Here is an 18,667-nt window from a genome sequence, read left to right on the forward strand (position 1 = left end):
ATTTGACAACTAAAAAGCGTACTTCCAAAACGGATAAAGCCAAGGTGGGTAAAGACCAATGCTTATTGATTTTTAGCAAAACTGAAAATGACATGTACTTCCAAAACAAGCATGGTAGCTTCCACTATGCACCTACCATGCCTTTGTTTTCTGACATCTAAAAATGATTCAGATTTCAACGTCCTTAAAATGGGATAAAAGGTTATCTTACAACGGAAAAAGAAAAAAAAAAAATCCCAAGCCTAAAACTGAAAATGATATGAGCAAAGAGCTCATTAACAGTGAAGGCGACTCTCATTTACTCTGTCAAATGAAGACAATCAATACGCTGTTAAACTCGAAGTCTGGAATCAATAAATGAAAAAAAGACTTTACTGACTTTGCTAGACCCAAACACTAACAGACACATGAAAATCTCAAACCATACAAATCCACGACATGAACAAGCCAAACCGGAAATTCAAAGCTAAACTCAAAGATGCACGCACTACAGAAAAGTGATCACACAAATACAAACGAGTGAAAAACAAGAATACGAGAGAAAACTATACGAGATCACATTTAGTTCAACGATCATCACTGTTATTGCTCCTCCTCTTGGATATTTTCTTCCTCTTCGTCTTCATACTCATACCCTTCTTCATCCTCCGCGGTCGCGTCTTGGTACTGCTGATACTCCGAGACCAGATCGTTCATGTTACTCTCTGCTTCCGTAAACTCCATCTCGTCCATCCCCTCACCAGTGTACCAATGCAAGAAAGCCTTTCTCCTGAACATAGCCGTGAATTGCTCACTCACTCGCCTGAACATCTCCTGGATCGAAGTCGAGTTTCCGATGAACGTGGACGCCATTTTCAGACCTGTAGGTGGGATGTCACAGACAGTTGACTTCACATTGTTGGGGATCCATTCAACAAAGTAGGATGAGTTCTTGTTCTGAATGTTGATCATCTGTTCGTCGACTTCTTTTGTGCTCATTTTGCCTCTGAACATAGCTGATGCGGTCAAGTACCTGCCGTGGCGCGGGTCAGCTGCACACATCATGTTTTTGGCATCCCACATTTGCTGAGTGAGCTCAGGAACGGTTAAGGCTCGGTATTGCTGGGAACCACGTGATGTGAGGGGTGCGAATCCGACCATGAAGAAGTGTAGACGAGGGAATGGGATCAAGTTGACTGCAAGCTTTCGCAAGTCGGAGTTCAGCTGACCAGGGAAACGGAGGCAGCAAGTTACACCACTCATGGTTGCAGATATGAGGTGATTCAGATCTCCAACTGAACAGAAACACCATACAATCAGCAGCAGATCAACAATAGAGCAAAACCTCTAAAAGAACTTATACATAGCTCAATATTATCCATCCAAATGATGTACATTCAACATATGGTGTCAGATACTTAAGTACAGGCTTTACTAGTTATCTAGATCATGCAAAACATCTAATTTCTTATTCTAAGTTCTGAATAAGTTCTTAGAGACCAAAAGTATGGGACTAATACATGACTAAATTGGAACTAGGAGAGTGTATGTATATTCACTGAAAATCAAGTGCTGAAAAGAGGCGCTTACAGCTAGGAGTGGTAAGCTTAAGAGTCCTGAAGCAAATGTCATAGAGAGCTTCATTATCAAGAACCATACACTCATCTGCATTCTCCACGAGCTGATGAACAGACAAAGTTGCATTGTAAGGCTCAACAACAGTGTCAGACACTTTTGGAGATGGAAAAACTGAAAATGTGAGCATCATCCGATCTGGGTACTCTTCCCTGATCTTTGAAATCAGTAAAGTTCCCATTCCCGAACCAGTGCCTCCTCCCAACGAGTGGCAAACTTGGAATCCTGAAGATACACAGAAAACATTCAATACATGAATGGCGGAATCCACAGACTTGTGACCTATTTTTACAGCACAAATCCAGTTGAATAGCAAGATAGGCTTCGTCATTGTGAAGGTAACGGTTATATAGAAGGAGTAACTTCAAGTGACCTAAACTACAATCAATTCGCAAATACGCAAGAGAAAACAAGCAAATCCGAAGAGATCCAAAGCTTATAAGCAATCAAAAGAGATAGAAATGGTTTTTGAGAAGAAGATTTTTAAAACCTTGCAAGCAGTCACAGTTCTCGGCTTCCTTACGAACAACATCGAGAACCGAGTCGATCAACTCAGCACCTTCCGTGTAATGTCCTTTGGCCCAATTGTTACCGGCACCGGACTGACCGAAGACGAAGTTATCGGGACGGAAGATTTGACCGTACGGCCCGGATCTGACGCTATCCATCGTCCCGGGCTCCAGATCCATCAGAATGGCGCGTGGAACGAACCTACCGCAACTCGCTTCGTTGTAGTAGACATTGACTCGCTCGAGTTGCAAATCGCTGTCCCCTTGATACCTCCCCGTCGAATCGATCCCGTGCTCGGCGCAAACCACTTCCCAGAACTTAGCACCGATCTGGTTCCCACATTGACCTCCCTGAATGTGAAGGATCTCTCGCATTTTTTTCACTGAGTCAGCGACCGAGTTCTGTAGAGAGTAGAGTAGGAGAGAAAATTGAACGGTTTATTTACTTTATGTGATGAAAACTCGAAGAAGGGGAAAATAGATGGTTTTAAATAGTGCAGAGATAACGGAACGGAGGATAGTTTTCTCGGTACGAAGATTCCGGTTTAGAGCCAACCTATACACTAGCAAAACCAAAAAAAAACAGAAAATCAAAGAATTGTGGAATTGCTCGTCGCACACGCTATATTCTTTCCAATACTTCAGTAGGAAAAAAAGGCTGCAAGATCTGAATATTTTCTTTTACTTAATTCGTCCACAATCCACATGAAGAGTCAGAAGAGAGCTGTGAAAGACATGTGTTACCAGCGAATAAGCACGTGACTTGAAATGGAGACTAAAAATCTCCATTCCAATTAATTGTCCTTATTAAATCATTGCAGATTTGCAGGCATCTCAGTGCTAATCCCTCAAACAAATTCCCTGCGGGAATTATTTAACAACCACATACACACATATCCATTTCAAATCTTTGTTTGAAGTCAATCTGATGAGAGGATCTTAAGAGGATTTTAAAATTTAAAACAAAATAAAAAAATAGGATAATATATGATTGTCATAGTGTGTATCAGTCTCATTCATTGATGCGGTATCAAATAGTACCGTCCAATTCATTCTTTGGTATCAACTAGTTTGGATTTTGATGCTGTTCCTGAATCGATTTTTTTTTCTTCTGAATTTTGCTTTTCATTAGTAAAAACAATTCCCCAATATCTTTGCTGAACAAAAATATAAACAATTATAGTAATTGTTTGGGAAACCATTCATCCTGATTTTATTTTGGATTTTGATATTGTTCTTAAATCGAGTTCACTAATTTTGTGTTTTTTTTTTAGAATCATAAGTTTTAAATTTTGGATTTTGTTAAAGAACATTCTCTATATATTCAAGAGTTTGTTCTTGACTTAACTTGGTTACATTAATAACTGCGTTTTGCAATAGTTTGTTTGTTAAGAACTTGCATAGTGAATTTTCAAGTTAATTTTTTGGCTTCCAACAATGCATAGACAATTATTTCATGAGAATAGTACATACTATTATTTGGAAGATTATCACAGTTTTTGATTTAGGTGATTTTTTTCAAGGGTCATGTGACACAAAATAGTCATGCAGATCATATCGATAGCATGAACCTACTCTACTGGTCAATGTACAGAAAGAGCAAATTTTGTACATGTTATGAAATTGTTCCTCACAATTTTGTTTATTTGGAGCAGGACTTTAACTTCAATGGTTTTGAGGGCATAAAGTTTTAGCTGGGATATGTAAAATAGACTTGAGATCTCGAGGGTACAAAGTTTTTGTTGAGCAATGTAAAGATATTTGATGTTAGAAAACCGTGAAGATATTGAAGATATTGAAGATAATGACTTAGAGGACGACTAAGAGGACGGCGAAGAGGATGACCTAGAGCATGACAAAGAGAATGACAAAAAGAATGGCCTTGAAGAATAAATCATGAAACGATTAGAGGAACCTAGAGATTCAAGATCAACCTGAAAACATGTAAAAAAAAATGATAATTTCTATTTTGTATTGGAATAGAGTAAATAGGTCAATTCACATTGTATTGGGTTTCATATTTATGCTATATTAACCTTTATTTTTTATCTGTTGTAACTTCTCCAAAAGCTTAGGAACTGCAGCAACATCTATCTTTTTTTGTGTATCTATAAACAATTTGGAACACTTACTATAGTATTTGTTTTTCTTTTTACACCATTTTTTTAATATTCAGGTCAATAGTTAAAATCAACCCTGGCTTGAATTGTATTTAGATATGTTAAACTAAAAGAGAGCATCCATCAGGAGTTTATCTGAAATCTGGGAGAGTGGGACCATTATAGATGTGAAAATTTTACAAATGTTATGGACCACATTTAAAGCAATATATGTTTAGTGTCCTCTTAGTTACGACCAACTTTGTAAGAATGAATGGCCACCACCATCAAAGCAATATCATAGCCACGCAACGTATCCGTAACCGTAGCTTTAATTCATAATCATTGGAATCAAAGACGGTTAACTTGCGAAATATCAAAAAGAATATGTTATTTAGTGAAATATGTACTTTATTAAGTTGTCATTTCTGCTAATGACACAAAAATATCGAAAAGGCGTGCATAAAATTTTAGGTGATTACAGACAGATTGTGGATACAACATGACAAAAATCGAAAAAAAGTGTGCAGAAAATTTCTACGGGGAAATAAGAAAGGAAACTAAACCTTACACATTTTCTAGGTTCTACAATAGTTCGTGTGATGTTAATACCTGACATATTAAATACAGCGACCGGGTTAAACGCAAGAGCTTTTTCTCTACACAACAAAACTTAATACGCGAATCTAATTTTACGAACCGGTCTGGTTCTGCTTCCTCCAGTACTTACTCTCCCACTGTTCGATTCTACTAGTCGTACTCTGTCTTCTCTTCAGAACCGAGTAAAACGACGCCGGATCATAAGGAGGCGGCATGGCGCAGGGACCAGTCTCTGCGGGGCGTTTCACCAGCGATTCCATCATAAATTTCCGCTCATTTCCATCCCTCGGGCACGCCATAGCCTCTGAACAAAGCTCCGTGGCGTTTTGAGGAATCTTGGGTTTAAACCGGAGGAGCTTAGAGTATTGGGTTAAGAGATGGTACATGTAATCGTACACATAGTCCATCTTGAGTTCTTGTTGCACAAACTCACTCGCCTTCTTTCCGATGTCTTGTGCCTGGTAATAAACAAAAAAAAAAAACAGCCGAAGAATAACAATCAGATAAAGTACTTATACACGATTCTCTATTGAACATTTATGAAATGCTTATCGTACCTTGAGCATGTGCAGGTTGCCAAAATCAACGGCGAATTTGATGGAGCGGCATTTGTCATCTTCCTTGACGGGCCAATAGTGGTGACCCGGAAACATACCCCGTGTGAAGAAATCGTAGTAATGAGGTTTCACCAGCAATGTCACCGAGTCACAAGCGAGAATGTACTTCTCGCTGACCGACCACGCAGACCCTTCTATGTAAATCTTGTACCTGCATGACAATATTTTTGCATAAGCCATTTCTTACAAACCCAAAAGTAATGTGAAGGTTTTCTCTTCAAAATTAACGTGCTACTACCTGTGATGGCATTGGCTCGCCAAGTCTGATTGCTTGTAACCTTCCTTTGATTCCCGGACCCAGTCCTACAAAAACACACCAAGATAAAGCGTGTTGGAATATTATCTAAACATCCAATAACACAATTCCAAAACTCCCAACTTTTGCATCATTGTACATCAACCAATAATGACTAAAATCAACAATTTCAATCATGGATTCACCTCCTTCAACAAAATTCGTTGTTGATTAGTACAGACATAGCTGCTAATGTTCTGTAATTAAAACCGTTTAGATACTAATGTCAACAAAATGCCGAGACAGGTCACACTCACGTTGCTCAAACCTACAAGTTAACACACCACTAGATTCCGGTTAAAAAAATAAACTTTCTTTAACGCAATGCATTGGATTTGAAGTACTGTGAATCGAATCCGGGACCTTCTTAACTAGTTGAATCATTGAACAAGAACAATGTGATATTGGCATAGATCCAATTACCTGGGGATACAAACGAGCTTTCCAGTCATAATCCTCGGAGACATTACATTTCATGAGATCTTGTCTCGTCTCAGCAACCGTCGGATTCCCTTTCCAGTAAGCATAAGGTTCTCTGTCTATCCATTTGGTTCTCTGGTTCCCTTCTCTAAGTTCTTTCAACAGACTCTCCCATGGCTTTATATTCACCTCAGCCCTACAAAACCAATTCCATATCTCGTCTTTAGCCTCTGTAACTATGCATTGAAACTTGTCTACTCTCACAGCTATTTCTTACGCCACCAAGAAAATCTACTATGGGGTTTCAATAGTCAAATCCAAAACTACAATGGTGAAATTGCAAAACACTAAAAGTCATGGGTGCTCGAAGAAAGTTATTGGAAAGGAGATGATGAAGAAGAAGCGTTTACCATCCCCAATAGGACCAATCAGGAAATACGATGTCAAGCGTCTCGTTGTTCCCACAGTAACGGAACAGCGGCGGCGGCGTCAACTGATCAACTCCGGCGAATTCCGCCGCCTTCACTACCGGCCAGTCAACGCAGTCAAACATCAGCTCGAGATCCGGAATCTTTCCCGGATATCTCCTTAGGAGCTGCACGAATCCCCAAATCGTGAACACATCTCTCGTCTGAAAAGCCTCCCGAAACTTCTCGACGTAGATCCTCCCGTTGATGATCGCAAGCCGGAAATTCGCCGTCGCATTGGCGCGCTCCAACGCTTCCCTCGTGATCCCCGTCTTCTCCCACGGCCGTAGATCCTCGTGGATCCAGCGGAAATAGTCTGGACACGTGGCGGGTGGAGAACGCTCGGGATCATCTTCTCTGGCTCCGGATCGGAGACTCGTCGGGTAGCGGTTCCTTGGGCAAGTTATTACAGTCTCGTTGCCGGAGAAAGCGGCGCAGTTTAGCGTGAACTCCTTTGGCTTTTCTTCCGTAATTAGCTTAGTCGACTGAGGGTGTTTTGGGGATACCGCCGGTGTTTCTGTCTCTGTCACGGTCACCGATTGTTTCTCTATCAAAACCTACAGTAAGAAAAAGGTAAAAATAATAAAAATACACAATACCAATTGTTAAAAGTAAATCGCGGTGGTTAGTTAATTAGTGACTAAAAATCAATTAAAGATCCCAGGAAGACACGTGTCGAACACTCCGTTTCTAGTTCGACAAAAAAGTAATGGTGACACGACAAATCAGGCGCCAATGAGTTTGGCGCCACCAATACCAAATTCCACGTGGCAAATAATTTTAAACCAACAGAAAATATCACCAGGAGGAAACGACAAAACGGAGTGTCGTTTAGGTGAGATAAGAACAGAACACAAAAGAATGTAATAAATGTGGGCGTACGTACGGATGGGTCGAGGAGGAGGCGCGTGGAGATGAACGCGCCGAGGAGGAGGAAAAGGAAGAGGGAGAAGAAAGCGTAGGATCTGTTGGATGCTACGGTGCCGGATTTGACGAGAGGAGACAAAATTGAGTCGAAATGACGAGAATGCCCTCCTGCCGATGATCCATAGGACGGTGAGTTCCTCATCGTCCCTCCTTGCTGTTGCATGCCCAATCAACGTGAATCGAAAGATGAACAAGAGAGAGAGAGAGAGAATAAGAGAACGAAAGGAAAAAAAAATGGAGAGCTTTTGTGGGGAAAACGAAAGGACAGGTAGCAGAATAATGTGAAACAGAACAAGAAAAGGGTTGGTTAAATTAAATGTTCGCAAGACGTTGAAGGGTGTGTGTACCTCAAAAAGTCATAAATTTTTTAAGCTTCTCGTTGTGATGGGAGACAAAAGTACATTCTTTTAAATGGTGTTTTGGATTTTTGATTCTGTTAAAAAAAATGGTGTTATAAATATTTTTTGGGTGATTTTATTATATACCAAAAGTTTGATAAAAAATTAAATAAATATTGAAAGAAATTTAAAAATTAGTTCAATCATTCTACATCAGCAATTTATCTCCAATTTATCCATAATGGTCTAAGAACATCTCTATTGGTGAACTCTATATGGGGTTCTAATTTTATATTTTAATAATAAAATTTTCCTTATCACAAAAATTAAAACTTCTCATAGTATCATACATACAATGGTGAACCCCGTAGAGGTTCATTATAATAAAATAATATTTTTTTGGAATTTGAATTTTTTTTCATAATAATTATTGATATATATATATATATATATATAATTGTTAACAATTTGTATGAAAACAATTTTTATTTATTACACATGAAAAAAAAATACAGAATATTAAACTTGAAAATATATCATAAAAATGTTTAGTTTTGACCTTGAGAATTGCCAAACTTTTACCAAATGTGCTCGACTAAGTCAGCTTTTAGTCAGTCATGTATTTTTTTTATCGCGAACTTCATTTCTTTTTCCGAGCAAATTGTTTAGATTTGTAGGCATATATGTAGAATACGTCATATCCACCTCTGAAGTTCCGCTTCCTTCTCCATGCTCGAAAGTTCTTGTATCGAACTGAGTTGACGCCTCTCTTTCAATCATATTATGTAATATGATACATACTCTCATAATTTGGCCAATTTTTTCTTTATCCCAAAAAGAGCAGGGTTTTTTATAATTGCAAAACGTGCTTGCAAGACCCCAAAAGCTCGTTCAACATCTTTTCTGACCGATTCTTGACATTTAGCAAATAATTTCGCCTTCTCACCTTGTGGCCCTGGAATTGATTGGACAAAAGTTGCCCACTTTGGGTAAATTCCGTCTGTGAGATAGTACGTCAAACGGTATTGACGTCCGTTGATCCAGTAAGAAACTTTTGGTGCTCGACCTTGTAAAACATCATTGAAAACAGGTGAGCGATCGAGTACATTAATATCGTTTAATATACCTGGAGGTACAAAAAACGCGTGTCATATTCAAAGATCCTTTGATGCTACGGCCTCTAACACAATTGTCGGTTTTCCTGAACCACGTGTATATTGCCCTTTCCATGCGGTAGGGCAATTCTTCCACTCCCAATGGATACAATCAATGCTTCCTATCATCCCAGGAAATCCGCGCCTCTCTCCATCATCAAGTAATCGTTGCAGATCTTCTGGGGTGGATCTTCTTAGGTATTCTTCCCTGAATACATTGATGATGCCTTGAACAAAATTTTCCAAGCACCTAAGTGCAGTTGTTTCACCGAGGCGTAGATATTCATCAACTGCATCAGAAGCACAACCATATGCCAAAATACAAATTATCGCCGTACATTTTTGTAATGCAGATAGACCGAACCTTCCAGTAGCATCTCTTTTTTGTTTAAAGAAACTTCATGGGAAAGTCGATCGACGATATGCATGAAAAGCGGCTTGTTCATCCTAAAACGGCGTCTGAACATATGTGGCGGATATATTGCATCTTCGTGAAAGTAGTCGTTCCACAACTGTTGATGGCCTATTTCACGTTGTCTTTCAATGTAGGCCCGTTTCTTCTTTGCCTTTGCTGATGCTTGATACGCCAAAGCATTGTCAATAGCGGTATCAAACATATTCTCAATTGTTTCATCAATACTATCATCAAGAGAATACTCAAAAAAGTTGTTTGATGAGGAAGCCATGATCGTTTAGTATAAGGGAAAAGAAGAAGAGAAGATATAGATGGAGGTTGTATTGAAATCGAAGGAGAGATTTGCACAAAAGATTGAGGTTGAAGTATGGAAAATAAGAAGAGAAGACATACTACTTTGAAAGCATCTAAACTTGTATATATAGAAGAAAAGTTTGGAAATAATTACAAGACATGTGGTACATTGTATCCGTGACCCCAATATGTGGTGTAGAAAATAGTTTCTTTTTACAACAAATTCAAACCAAGTATTTTGAGTCCCCATCTAAATTACAAAACAGAGCAAACGACAAATCAGAAACAGCTTTTACACGTGAATGTGAGTCAGCCATTATCCTCTCTTTGTGCCTCCAAACCCGTGACCTACAACCACATAGTGAAAGATACCATCAAAAGCAAAAGATATGCAAAACACATAAAATTGACAAAGGCATTAAGCAAAAGATTTTCACAAAACATTAAGCAATGCATTAACAAACATAAACACAAATTACTTATTACACAAACAGAAAACTTAGACACCACCATAGTTCTTAAACACCCCAAACTTCAACACAACCAAACATAAAGTACATATTACACTATCCGATTGAATAATTATGACAAAATATCATTGATTAGCTTGTCTTTAATTTTCAGTTCTTTTTCAATCAATGGCTCGGATTTAGCAAGTAGATTTTCAAGCAGCTTTTTGTTTGAGAGCTTGTCCTTCATTTCCATTTGTTGTTTCTTGATTTCCATATTTTTTTTCTTGATTTCCCACACATTCTGTAGATGCATAAGATGTTTCTCGGCTTCTAGCTCAGCTTTTGTGGTTGATGCAGTCTTCTTAACTTTAGCAGCAGCTTTTGCAGCCTTAACTCCAATCGGACGTGTCTCTGATTCATCATCTAACACGACTTTTTCTTGGAAGCTTGCTGACTGACCAACACACTCATTCGTCTTTCTTCTCTTGCTTGAAACCTTTGAGCACCATTTCTGGTCGTAACGCAACTCTCTCCAGGCGTGTTCTAGTGTGAACTTCACTTGGTAATCGTTGTAGAAGATCTCGTGTGCAGCCTTCATCACATCGGTTTCATTTTGTCCGCTTCTCTGATCCTTAACGGCAGCTTCATAACAACCGACGAACTTACAAACTTGATCGTTCAGCCTCCCCCATCTTTGTTTGCATTGACTCGCCCCTCTGGCTTCTGGACCACTGAGTTCGAGACTTGAGTTGAAGTAACCCTCTATCCTCTTCCAAAAAGCCCCAAACTTTTGCTCATTGGAGACCACAGGGTCTTTGCTGGTATTCAACCAAGCTGAAATGAGCATCACATCCTCCTTTGCTGTCCACGGCCTTCTCTGCTTACGGTCTTCAACATGTGCACTTGAACCATCCGAACCTTGGCTACTGAACCGAGGTAGCTCAGATGATCCAAGGTTTATAGTTTGGGGAAAACTATATGGTGTTTCTTCTTGGCTTGTTAGTAAATTTACAAACCCCTGAGAGGTGTAAATGGATTAGGAGAATCCATTTAGAGGTTGAGGAAGTTCAGAAAGCTTAAGTACGGTTGAAAGTTTGAAGTTTTTAGAAGTTTGTAAGTTTGTAAGTGTGGAAGTTTTAAGTTTTGTAGAACCCTTAAGTATTGTTAAAAGGGTAATGCAAAGCATTTATTCACAATAGCTTTAAGTACTAAACCTACCAAGCATTGAAACAACCCCCATACCGATTTTAACTCCTAAACCTACCAACCATTTACAGCTAACAACCATTTAACAAGCAAATATAGAACAACCATTTATTCACAATAGCTTTAACTACTAAACCTACCAAGCATTGTTAAACATGAAGTGACTGACCTTTAAATGTTGAGTGCTCGAAGCCTGTTGAGGACAAGTCCATCTTCCCATTAAATGCAAAATGTGTTGTTCTCTATCTATCTATATCACCTCGCAGGCTGGCACAATCAAGCAAGATAATATCAAAATCTTGTAAGTTCATAAGCACATAAAACATCAAAATCGAAAACATCAAAATGGAATCCGAATCAAGCAAGGAAAACATCAAACATCAAGCTAGTAAGTTCATAAGCACATAATAGTTAATAAGCATCTCAAATCAAATTCAAAACCGATTCATAGATGTAATCGATATTGCAAATAACCAAATAAGTCCTAAATCCGATTTCGATGCAAATACACTAACATATACAGATATACAAAATAATCTAACTACCTATAACTCTATCTAAACACATAAACTCTAAAATTTCCCCCAATTTTGAAAACCCTAATTTTTCCCCCAAATTTGTAAACCCTGATTTCATTCAAATTAACCACAACAAACGAACAATATAATGAGGAATAGCCGATAACATACCTTTTCAAAGCCATTTTTTCGATTCCGACTAACAATCTGCGAATAAAGAAATGAGAAAGGAAATCAGGAAAACCCAGGAAATCAGAGAGATTAAACGGGTTATAAAAGAAAGGAGAAAGGAAGAGATAAAAAGGTGATGACAGAACGGCCACGGAGGTCAGATCGTCTCCGATTTCCGGCGATGAATCTGGTCGGAGGAGATGCGAAGAACGAGAGACTTTGAAAAGTTGAGAAAAAATTTTCGCGAAAGAAAAAAATGGAACTTCACCGTGTGCTCCCCAAATTTTTTTCCCAACCCAAACCAATAAAATCCTTCCACGTCAGCGTGAACCTCTCTTTACTTCAGTCTCCAAAAAGCCTACAATTAGAATCGGTTCAATGCTAATTGGGCTTTAATGAATTATTTTAAATCTAAAAAATCAGTGAACCTCATCTTAAAACTCTCATTGAACCTCTGTTACAGATGCTCTAAGTATTATTGTCATCGTTTGCTAACTTTAATGTACATATATCCGATAACTATATATGAGTGTTATTGTTTGTCCGGGTTATGCTAACAATGATATATAATACAAGTTAACATGTTAACAATACTTTTTGTTGTATGTTAACAATTATATATGTTAACATCTTGTTAACAATGATATATGTTAACTTCTTTACTTGTTAACAATAATATCTAATATTATAACATGTTAACATAACATGTTTCTATGGTGCAATAAATTATATGATACTTGTTAACGGACTAACAAAAATACTAGATATTTATTAAGATGTTAACAATAATAGATAGTGTTTGTTGACGTGTTATCCGATATTTGGTAACATGATAACAATAATAACAAGTATTATCGAAACGTTATAAGTACAATATTATTGTTAATATGTTAACATACTAGTTAACACATTGTAAGTATTACATATTGTTAACAAGTAGGGATGCTAACACATATCATTGTTAACAAAGTAGGGATGCTAAGAAATGACAACCGTCTGTCTTTCTTTTTTTCTTTCCATTGTCGTTTTCTCTTTCTTCTATTATGTATCGAAGACTGCGAATGGTTGCGTGTGAAACAAACATAATATTTCTCTGACACCTTTTCTAATATTCAAGATCCACATCATAAAAAAAATATCTTTTGAAAGAATATATGTTTTAGGGGTTTTATGAACTTTTTACCCTCAATAGTATCAGATCAAAAATACTTTTTAGAGATTATTTAATTTTGATGTTATTTGTTGGTATATATTTATATTACTTATATTTTTTTAGAAGTAATGTATCGACTTATAGCTAAACGGTTAAAAACATTAACAATGTGAAATAACAGAATCGTATAGAAAAAGGCGTGAAAGTGAGCTGTTATAATCAAACTTTAGAATATACGATCAAATAACTGAATACTTTTTGAAAATTTGCAGAATAATTATAATAAAAACTAGGTGAATACCCGCACGTAACGTGCGGAATTTTCTTTTTAAAATTTTCAATTTTTTTTGTTATATTTTTATAAAAATTAATATAATCATCACTTATTATTTACTTACTTGTTAATATTTTATTCTAAATTTTTTTAAAATATTAATTTAAAATATATATTGAATATTATTTAATAATTGAAAATTATATTAAAATTAATACATATCATTCAATATTTTTAATTAGTTAACAAATATTAATTAATAGTCAATTAATAAAAAAAATTAAAATTAATATAACCATCATTTTATTTGTTACTTGTTATATTTTATTATAAATAATCTTAAAAATGAATTTTAACATCTTGAATATTATTAAATAATCAACAGTTATATAAAAATTATATATATATCCATCAATATTTTTAATTAGTTATAACATAAATTTTTGTTTAACATTAATATAAATGTTAGTTAATATAATCTTTTCATATTCTTTAAGTGCTTATATAAATGTTAATTAATATAAACTTTTCATATTCTTTAAATGCTTTAAAATTTAATATTAAAATTTATTATTTAAAATTTAGTTGACAGGTGTCAACTTCTCCAATGCTGATGTGTCAAGCATATGGAGAAAGACAGTATAAAAGATACTTTTTTTTTAAACTCAAACGTACTGATTTTATTTCTCAGACTTGGAGAACATTAAACGAGATTTAGGTCAAGACTCAAGGCCGAGTTCCAGAACTAAGCCCAAGCCCAAGCCCAAAATAAGGAGCAAAATGTTTTATCATTTGAAAGATCAAAGATGGGCATCATATCAGATCGTAATTATCAAAATCAATCAAACATAATAGACCATATGGTCATATCTTTTCCGGTTTGGTTCGTTTATAAACATCAATTAAAAAAAGGAAGTGGCAACAACTAACAAACTGAGCATTGATTTTGGACCACAATAAATAAAGCAACATTGGAGACACATGTGATTTCGAGAAAATGGACCCTTTTGTTTATCCCTTTTATATTATGTCCTTTGTTCAATATACTACTGTCACAACTATCTGTTTACGACATGACATATTCATAACATATAGAGCTGTCCTGGTCGGAGTTTACTATTCAATAAAAAGGAATTAACGGAAGCCTCAAATATTACAGTAATCAAAAGTGTTGAAATGAGATCTTTTGAATGCTTGGAGCCTTGGACATTCAAAACCAATTTTCAAAGTTAATGAATAATTAGGGTTTCATGAATTTTCGAATAATGTAGCTGTCAATACAAACGGTTGCATATATCATAGTGGAAACAAAATGATGGATGCAATTAATCTTTATGGGAGTGCCCTCTTTGACAATTTTGAACTAAAGCTCATGCTTAATAACTATCCATGTCCCTACCTTTAATCACAACTTCACATCAATAATCAGACTACGCTCTCATCTTTTGCTTTTACGTTATTTCATTTCATATTAGTCACAAAAGTTAAATTTAATAAGATATATCAATGAAATTCAACTATCTAAAGTCTAAACTTTAAACCCAACGAGGCAACGACCCTTATCGTTTATCAAGTACTTGTCGTTTATTAAGTCCTTGATGGTTAGTCAAAATTCTAAAGAAGGAGTGAATTTGCGATCTGTTTGTTATATTGTCCAAAAAAAATTTAGAGTTATTTGAAACGCTCTTTGATATATAACATTTATATCGAATTATCATGATTCATGCATAATCCAACTCCAAGAAATTGCATTTAATTTAATATAAACTAATGAACCAAAAAGATAATATAATTTATAGGTTTTTCCGATTTTTGTTATTTTCCTAATGAGAATTCTCAATTATTTCAATGGCATTATTTCATTACTAAAATATATATTACAACATGATAAGATTTTAACTATAAAGTGAAGGGTTCACAAAGCTTTGAAAGAAATCCGTTTTCTTAATATCTTCTTTTTAGTAGGGACTGCTTCTATTATCAACATCAACTAACCATTTAGCTTTTCTAAAAATTTGGCGGTGGCATATTAGTGTACACCATATATATTACTCACTGAAATTTTATTAATTATCAATAACTAGGTATTTAGCCCGCAACTTGCACGGGCCAAAAGGTTTTAAAAACAAAAAAATATAAATTTATGCTATAAATTGAAAATAATTAAAACAATTATTTAAAACATAAAAAATCAAAATAAAGTTAACTAAAAAAATAAACAAAATTCAAAATTAATTACTGAAAAAATACTCTATAATTGAATAGTCCACAAACTAATTTAATTAAGATAAATTCTAGTTTTTCGTTTCCTATTTTTTCCTCTTCATTATTTTTTTTCTTTCTTCTTCATCATTTTTTCTTATTCTTCTTTTGTCCATATTTTTTCTTGTTTTTTTTTTCATGTCTTATTCTTCATTTTTTTTCTTCTTCCCATATTTCTTATTCAAATTTATCATTCACATCTTTTTTTTTATTATTTAACACATTCGTCTTCTTCGTCTTCTTCTTCTTTTTTTTTACGGTTTATTCTTCTTTTCCTTATGATTTTTTTTTTCATATTACGTACTTTTCATACTTTTTATGACTCTATATCTTTTGAGATTGAGAAAAAAGATAAATACATATTTCAAACTTAAAACTCTCATTAAAAGTGTGTTATATTTATTGTTAGATAAGAAAACTGCATTAACTTTTGTAGCTTGCTCCTTTCGAACAATCAAAACTGTTTCGGGGTAATCAACTTTAAAAAAGAGCTTAGACATATATACCAAAAAAAAAATCTCAAAATTTCTTAATTATGCTAATAACAAAAATATCAAAAATTAAACAAATATCAAAATAAGACTTTAAGTAAAATGGAGTCTCCACAAAAGGGTTGTGACATTTTCACGATCCCAAGATTTACAGATTTTTGTATATAATTTATCATCGATTTCTTTCAAATTGTTGTGCTAGAATATTTATTTGTTACCATATTAAATAATTTTTAAAAATAAAGAAAATACAAAATTAGATGGAATTGAATCCTTCCAACATACAAACTTAAGAAAACTTAGAGTTTTAGCTACTTAAACATAAACTTTACATCTTTTGTGAAACTTAAGCAAGAGAAGCTTTACTCTGATCCAAAAACAACATTTTATAATTAACAGTTCAAACCCAACTGGAAACACATGAGATGAAAGCACTCCACACGAAAAAGATTTCAGTCGGAGAAACGTGCAAAAGATCAAAGTACAAATAGTTACCTTTTTTCTCCTGTCTTTGCCCATAAGTAAAATAAAGGAACCAGAAACCAATATAAAAAAATATCCCAACACTGGACATAAGAGACAAAACACACACAAAGCCCATTCAAATAAAGTATTGTTCGAATAAAAAATAGTAATTTTGTTCATGTATCATCATTATTATCAATAGAACTAACTTTGAGAGTAAGAATATGCCAAGTGGACTAACATTTTTGCTGGAACTAAATTCCTTGTTAGCTTGTTTTCTTTTGTTCTCGGCAGCGACAGGTGGGGTCTTGGATAAAACACAGACCACCATATTCTGCACCTTGTTCACCGAAGCTTCTTTTGAACTGTTATAAATTTATGATTCATCAGATCAAGTAATAATCCATAATCAGATGATTAAACCTGTGTTTTTGTATGTGTTCTTTTAAAGTTTCATGTACCTTCCAAAAGTTCAATCAGCTTGGCAACCTTTACAAGAACCAGGTGAACTCACGTTCCTTGCCATGAGGGATTTCGACACCGTATGTCCTATAGACCATTCTGAATCGTCACCAAGAGCCTACACCACAAAACAGAATACATGATCCTTTTGTAATAATTTTTTAAAACATATAAAACGCTCATATCTGACTCCGAGAACTGGTTCGGTTCATGACCATAATCTATGTCTTCATCACCAGCAAATGAAATCTGTTGCATCACAAGATGAAACAATAAAACGCGAGCACCTAAGAAAGAAAAAACAAAAACAATCAAAACTTAAAACAGATAAGAATCATTAAATAAAAAAAAGGCTCGACTCAGCCCAAACTAATAAAAGAGAAAGAAAAGTGCACCAAAACTGGCTAATATATAAAACATAAATATGATAGATAATAAAAAATCACAAATCTAAACCTAAAGCACAAAAAAGAAAATAAAATGTTACCATCGGTATAGCAGTAAACTAAACAATCAACGATCAAGAAAGTCCGGCTAAAACACCATCTCCTAAACAGAAAAAAAAAACATCAAACGCTATTATTAATAAGAAGAATTTATAAAATATAAATATGATTCAACTTCTAATATACATCAGAACAAAATATATTCCTGAAAGAGCTATAAAAGGGAAGACACAAAGTATCACATAATATATATAAAAGAATGTAGATCTACATGAGCTAACAGAAACAAATATAAAACAAAAATAACAACCGAATAGAAAATTAGAAAGCACAAAAACTATTTTTTTAAGAAGTCACAAGATCACTAATGTGAAACACACGAAATATATAGCTTACATGATCGCCAAACATTACAACCGTGTAAGTGAAGAAAAACTGGTTGAAAAATCTTTAAAATTTATGCAAATCGGATAATTTATATATTTTTTATATTAAAAAACAATATCTAAGTATTTATCAAGACTTACTTAAAGATTAAGGGAGTAACATAATTATATATGATGATTTTTCATTTTTTAATGTTTTTTTATAATTCATATAAATATATTTTTTTTTAAAAGAAAACAATATCTAAGTATCTATTAAGTAAGATTTACTTAAAGATTTATGGAGTAACATAATTATATATTATAATTTTCGATTTTTAATATTTTTTTATTTTTGTTTTAAAAAATCGTGATTTTAGTTGTAAAATCGTGATTTTTGATTTGATAAAATTGTAGATTTTGATCAGATTGAGATAAAATCATGTATTTTTATTTAATTTAATATTATTACAACCTATATTATAATCGTGATTTTAGTTGTAAACAATTTTTTGTTTTTGTTTTTAAATTAAAAATAATTTTAAGAAGGGATAAAAGGTAATTAACCACTTTCAGATTCAATGAGAAAGCTTAAAACGAAATTTTTACTTCGCTTATAATATATGATAAATCTTGATATACATATACACGAT

The 18,667-nt window shown here is 34.5% G+C and overlaps 3 protein-coding genes across 4 annotated transcripts; all 3 read right to left on the reverse strand.

Annotated features, from left to right (window-relative positions):
- Positions 1 to 275: 275 nt before the first annotated feature.
- LOC18021385 (tubulin beta-8 chain) lies at positions 276 to 2,600 on the reverse strand. Its single transcript, XM_006404131.2, has 3 exons — positions 2,105 to 2,600; positions 1,570 to 1,839; positions 276 to 1,274 (listed from the first exon to the last, which is right to left on the reverse strand). The coding sequence occupies exons 1-3, from the start codon at positions 2,496 to 2,498 to the stop codon at positions 583 to 585; spliced, it is 1,356 nt and encodes a 451-aa protein (XP_006404194.1). The 5' UTR covers positions 2,499 to 2,600; the 3' UTR covers positions 276 to 582.
- A 2,164-nt stretch (positions 2,601 to 4,764) lies between these two features.
- On the reverse strand, positions 4,765 to 8,031 carry LOC18021386 (O-glucosyltransferase rumi homolog). The gene is made up of 6 exons (XM_024157640.1): positions 7,508 to 8,031; positions 6,565 to 7,178; positions 6,158 to 6,350; positions 5,678 to 5,742; positions 5,380 to 5,590; positions 4,765 to 5,280 (listed from the first exon to the last, which is right to left on the reverse strand). Exons 1-6 carry the CDS (start codon positions 7,709 to 7,711, stop codon positions 4,915 to 4,917), a joined length of 1,653 nt encoding a protein of 550 aa, XP_024013408.1. The 5' UTR covers positions 7,712 to 8,031; the 3' UTR covers positions 4,765 to 4,914.
- Positions 8,032 to 9,859: 1,828 nt separating this feature from the next.
- LOC112087767 (glutathione S-transferase T3-like) lies at positions 9,860 to 12,383 on the reverse strand. 2 transcript variants are annotated; one of them, XR_002900254.1, is made up of 3 exons: positions 12,097 to 12,383; positions 11,577 to 11,674; positions 9,860 to 10,097 (listed from the first exon to the last, which is right to left on the reverse strand). XR_002900254.1 is itself a non-coding variant. In XM_024157641.1 (3 exons), exons 2-3 carry the CDS (start codon positions 11,625 to 11,627, stop codon positions 10,332 to 10,334), a joined length of 939 nt encoding a protein of 312 aa, XP_024013409.1. In that variant the 5' UTR covers positions 11,628 to 11,674; positions 12,097 to 12,383; the 3' UTR covers positions 10,105 to 10,331. The 2 variants fall into 2 exon arrangements, 1 of the variants encoding a protein (XP_024013409.1); XM_024157641.1 differs by lacking the exon at positions 9,860 to 10,097 and adding an exon at positions 10,105 to 11,219.
- Between the last annotated feature and the right edge of the window lie 6,284 nt (positions 12,384 to 18,667).

This window comes from Eutrema salsugineum, unplaced genomic scaffold (assembly GCF_000478725.1).
Source record: "Eutrema salsugineum unplaced genomic scaffold, Eutsalg1_0 scaffold_16, whole genome shotgun sequence".
Classification (NCBI taxonomy): Eukaryota; Viridiplantae; Streptophyta; class Magnoliopsida; order Brassicales; family Brassicaceae; genus Eutrema; species Eutrema salsugineum.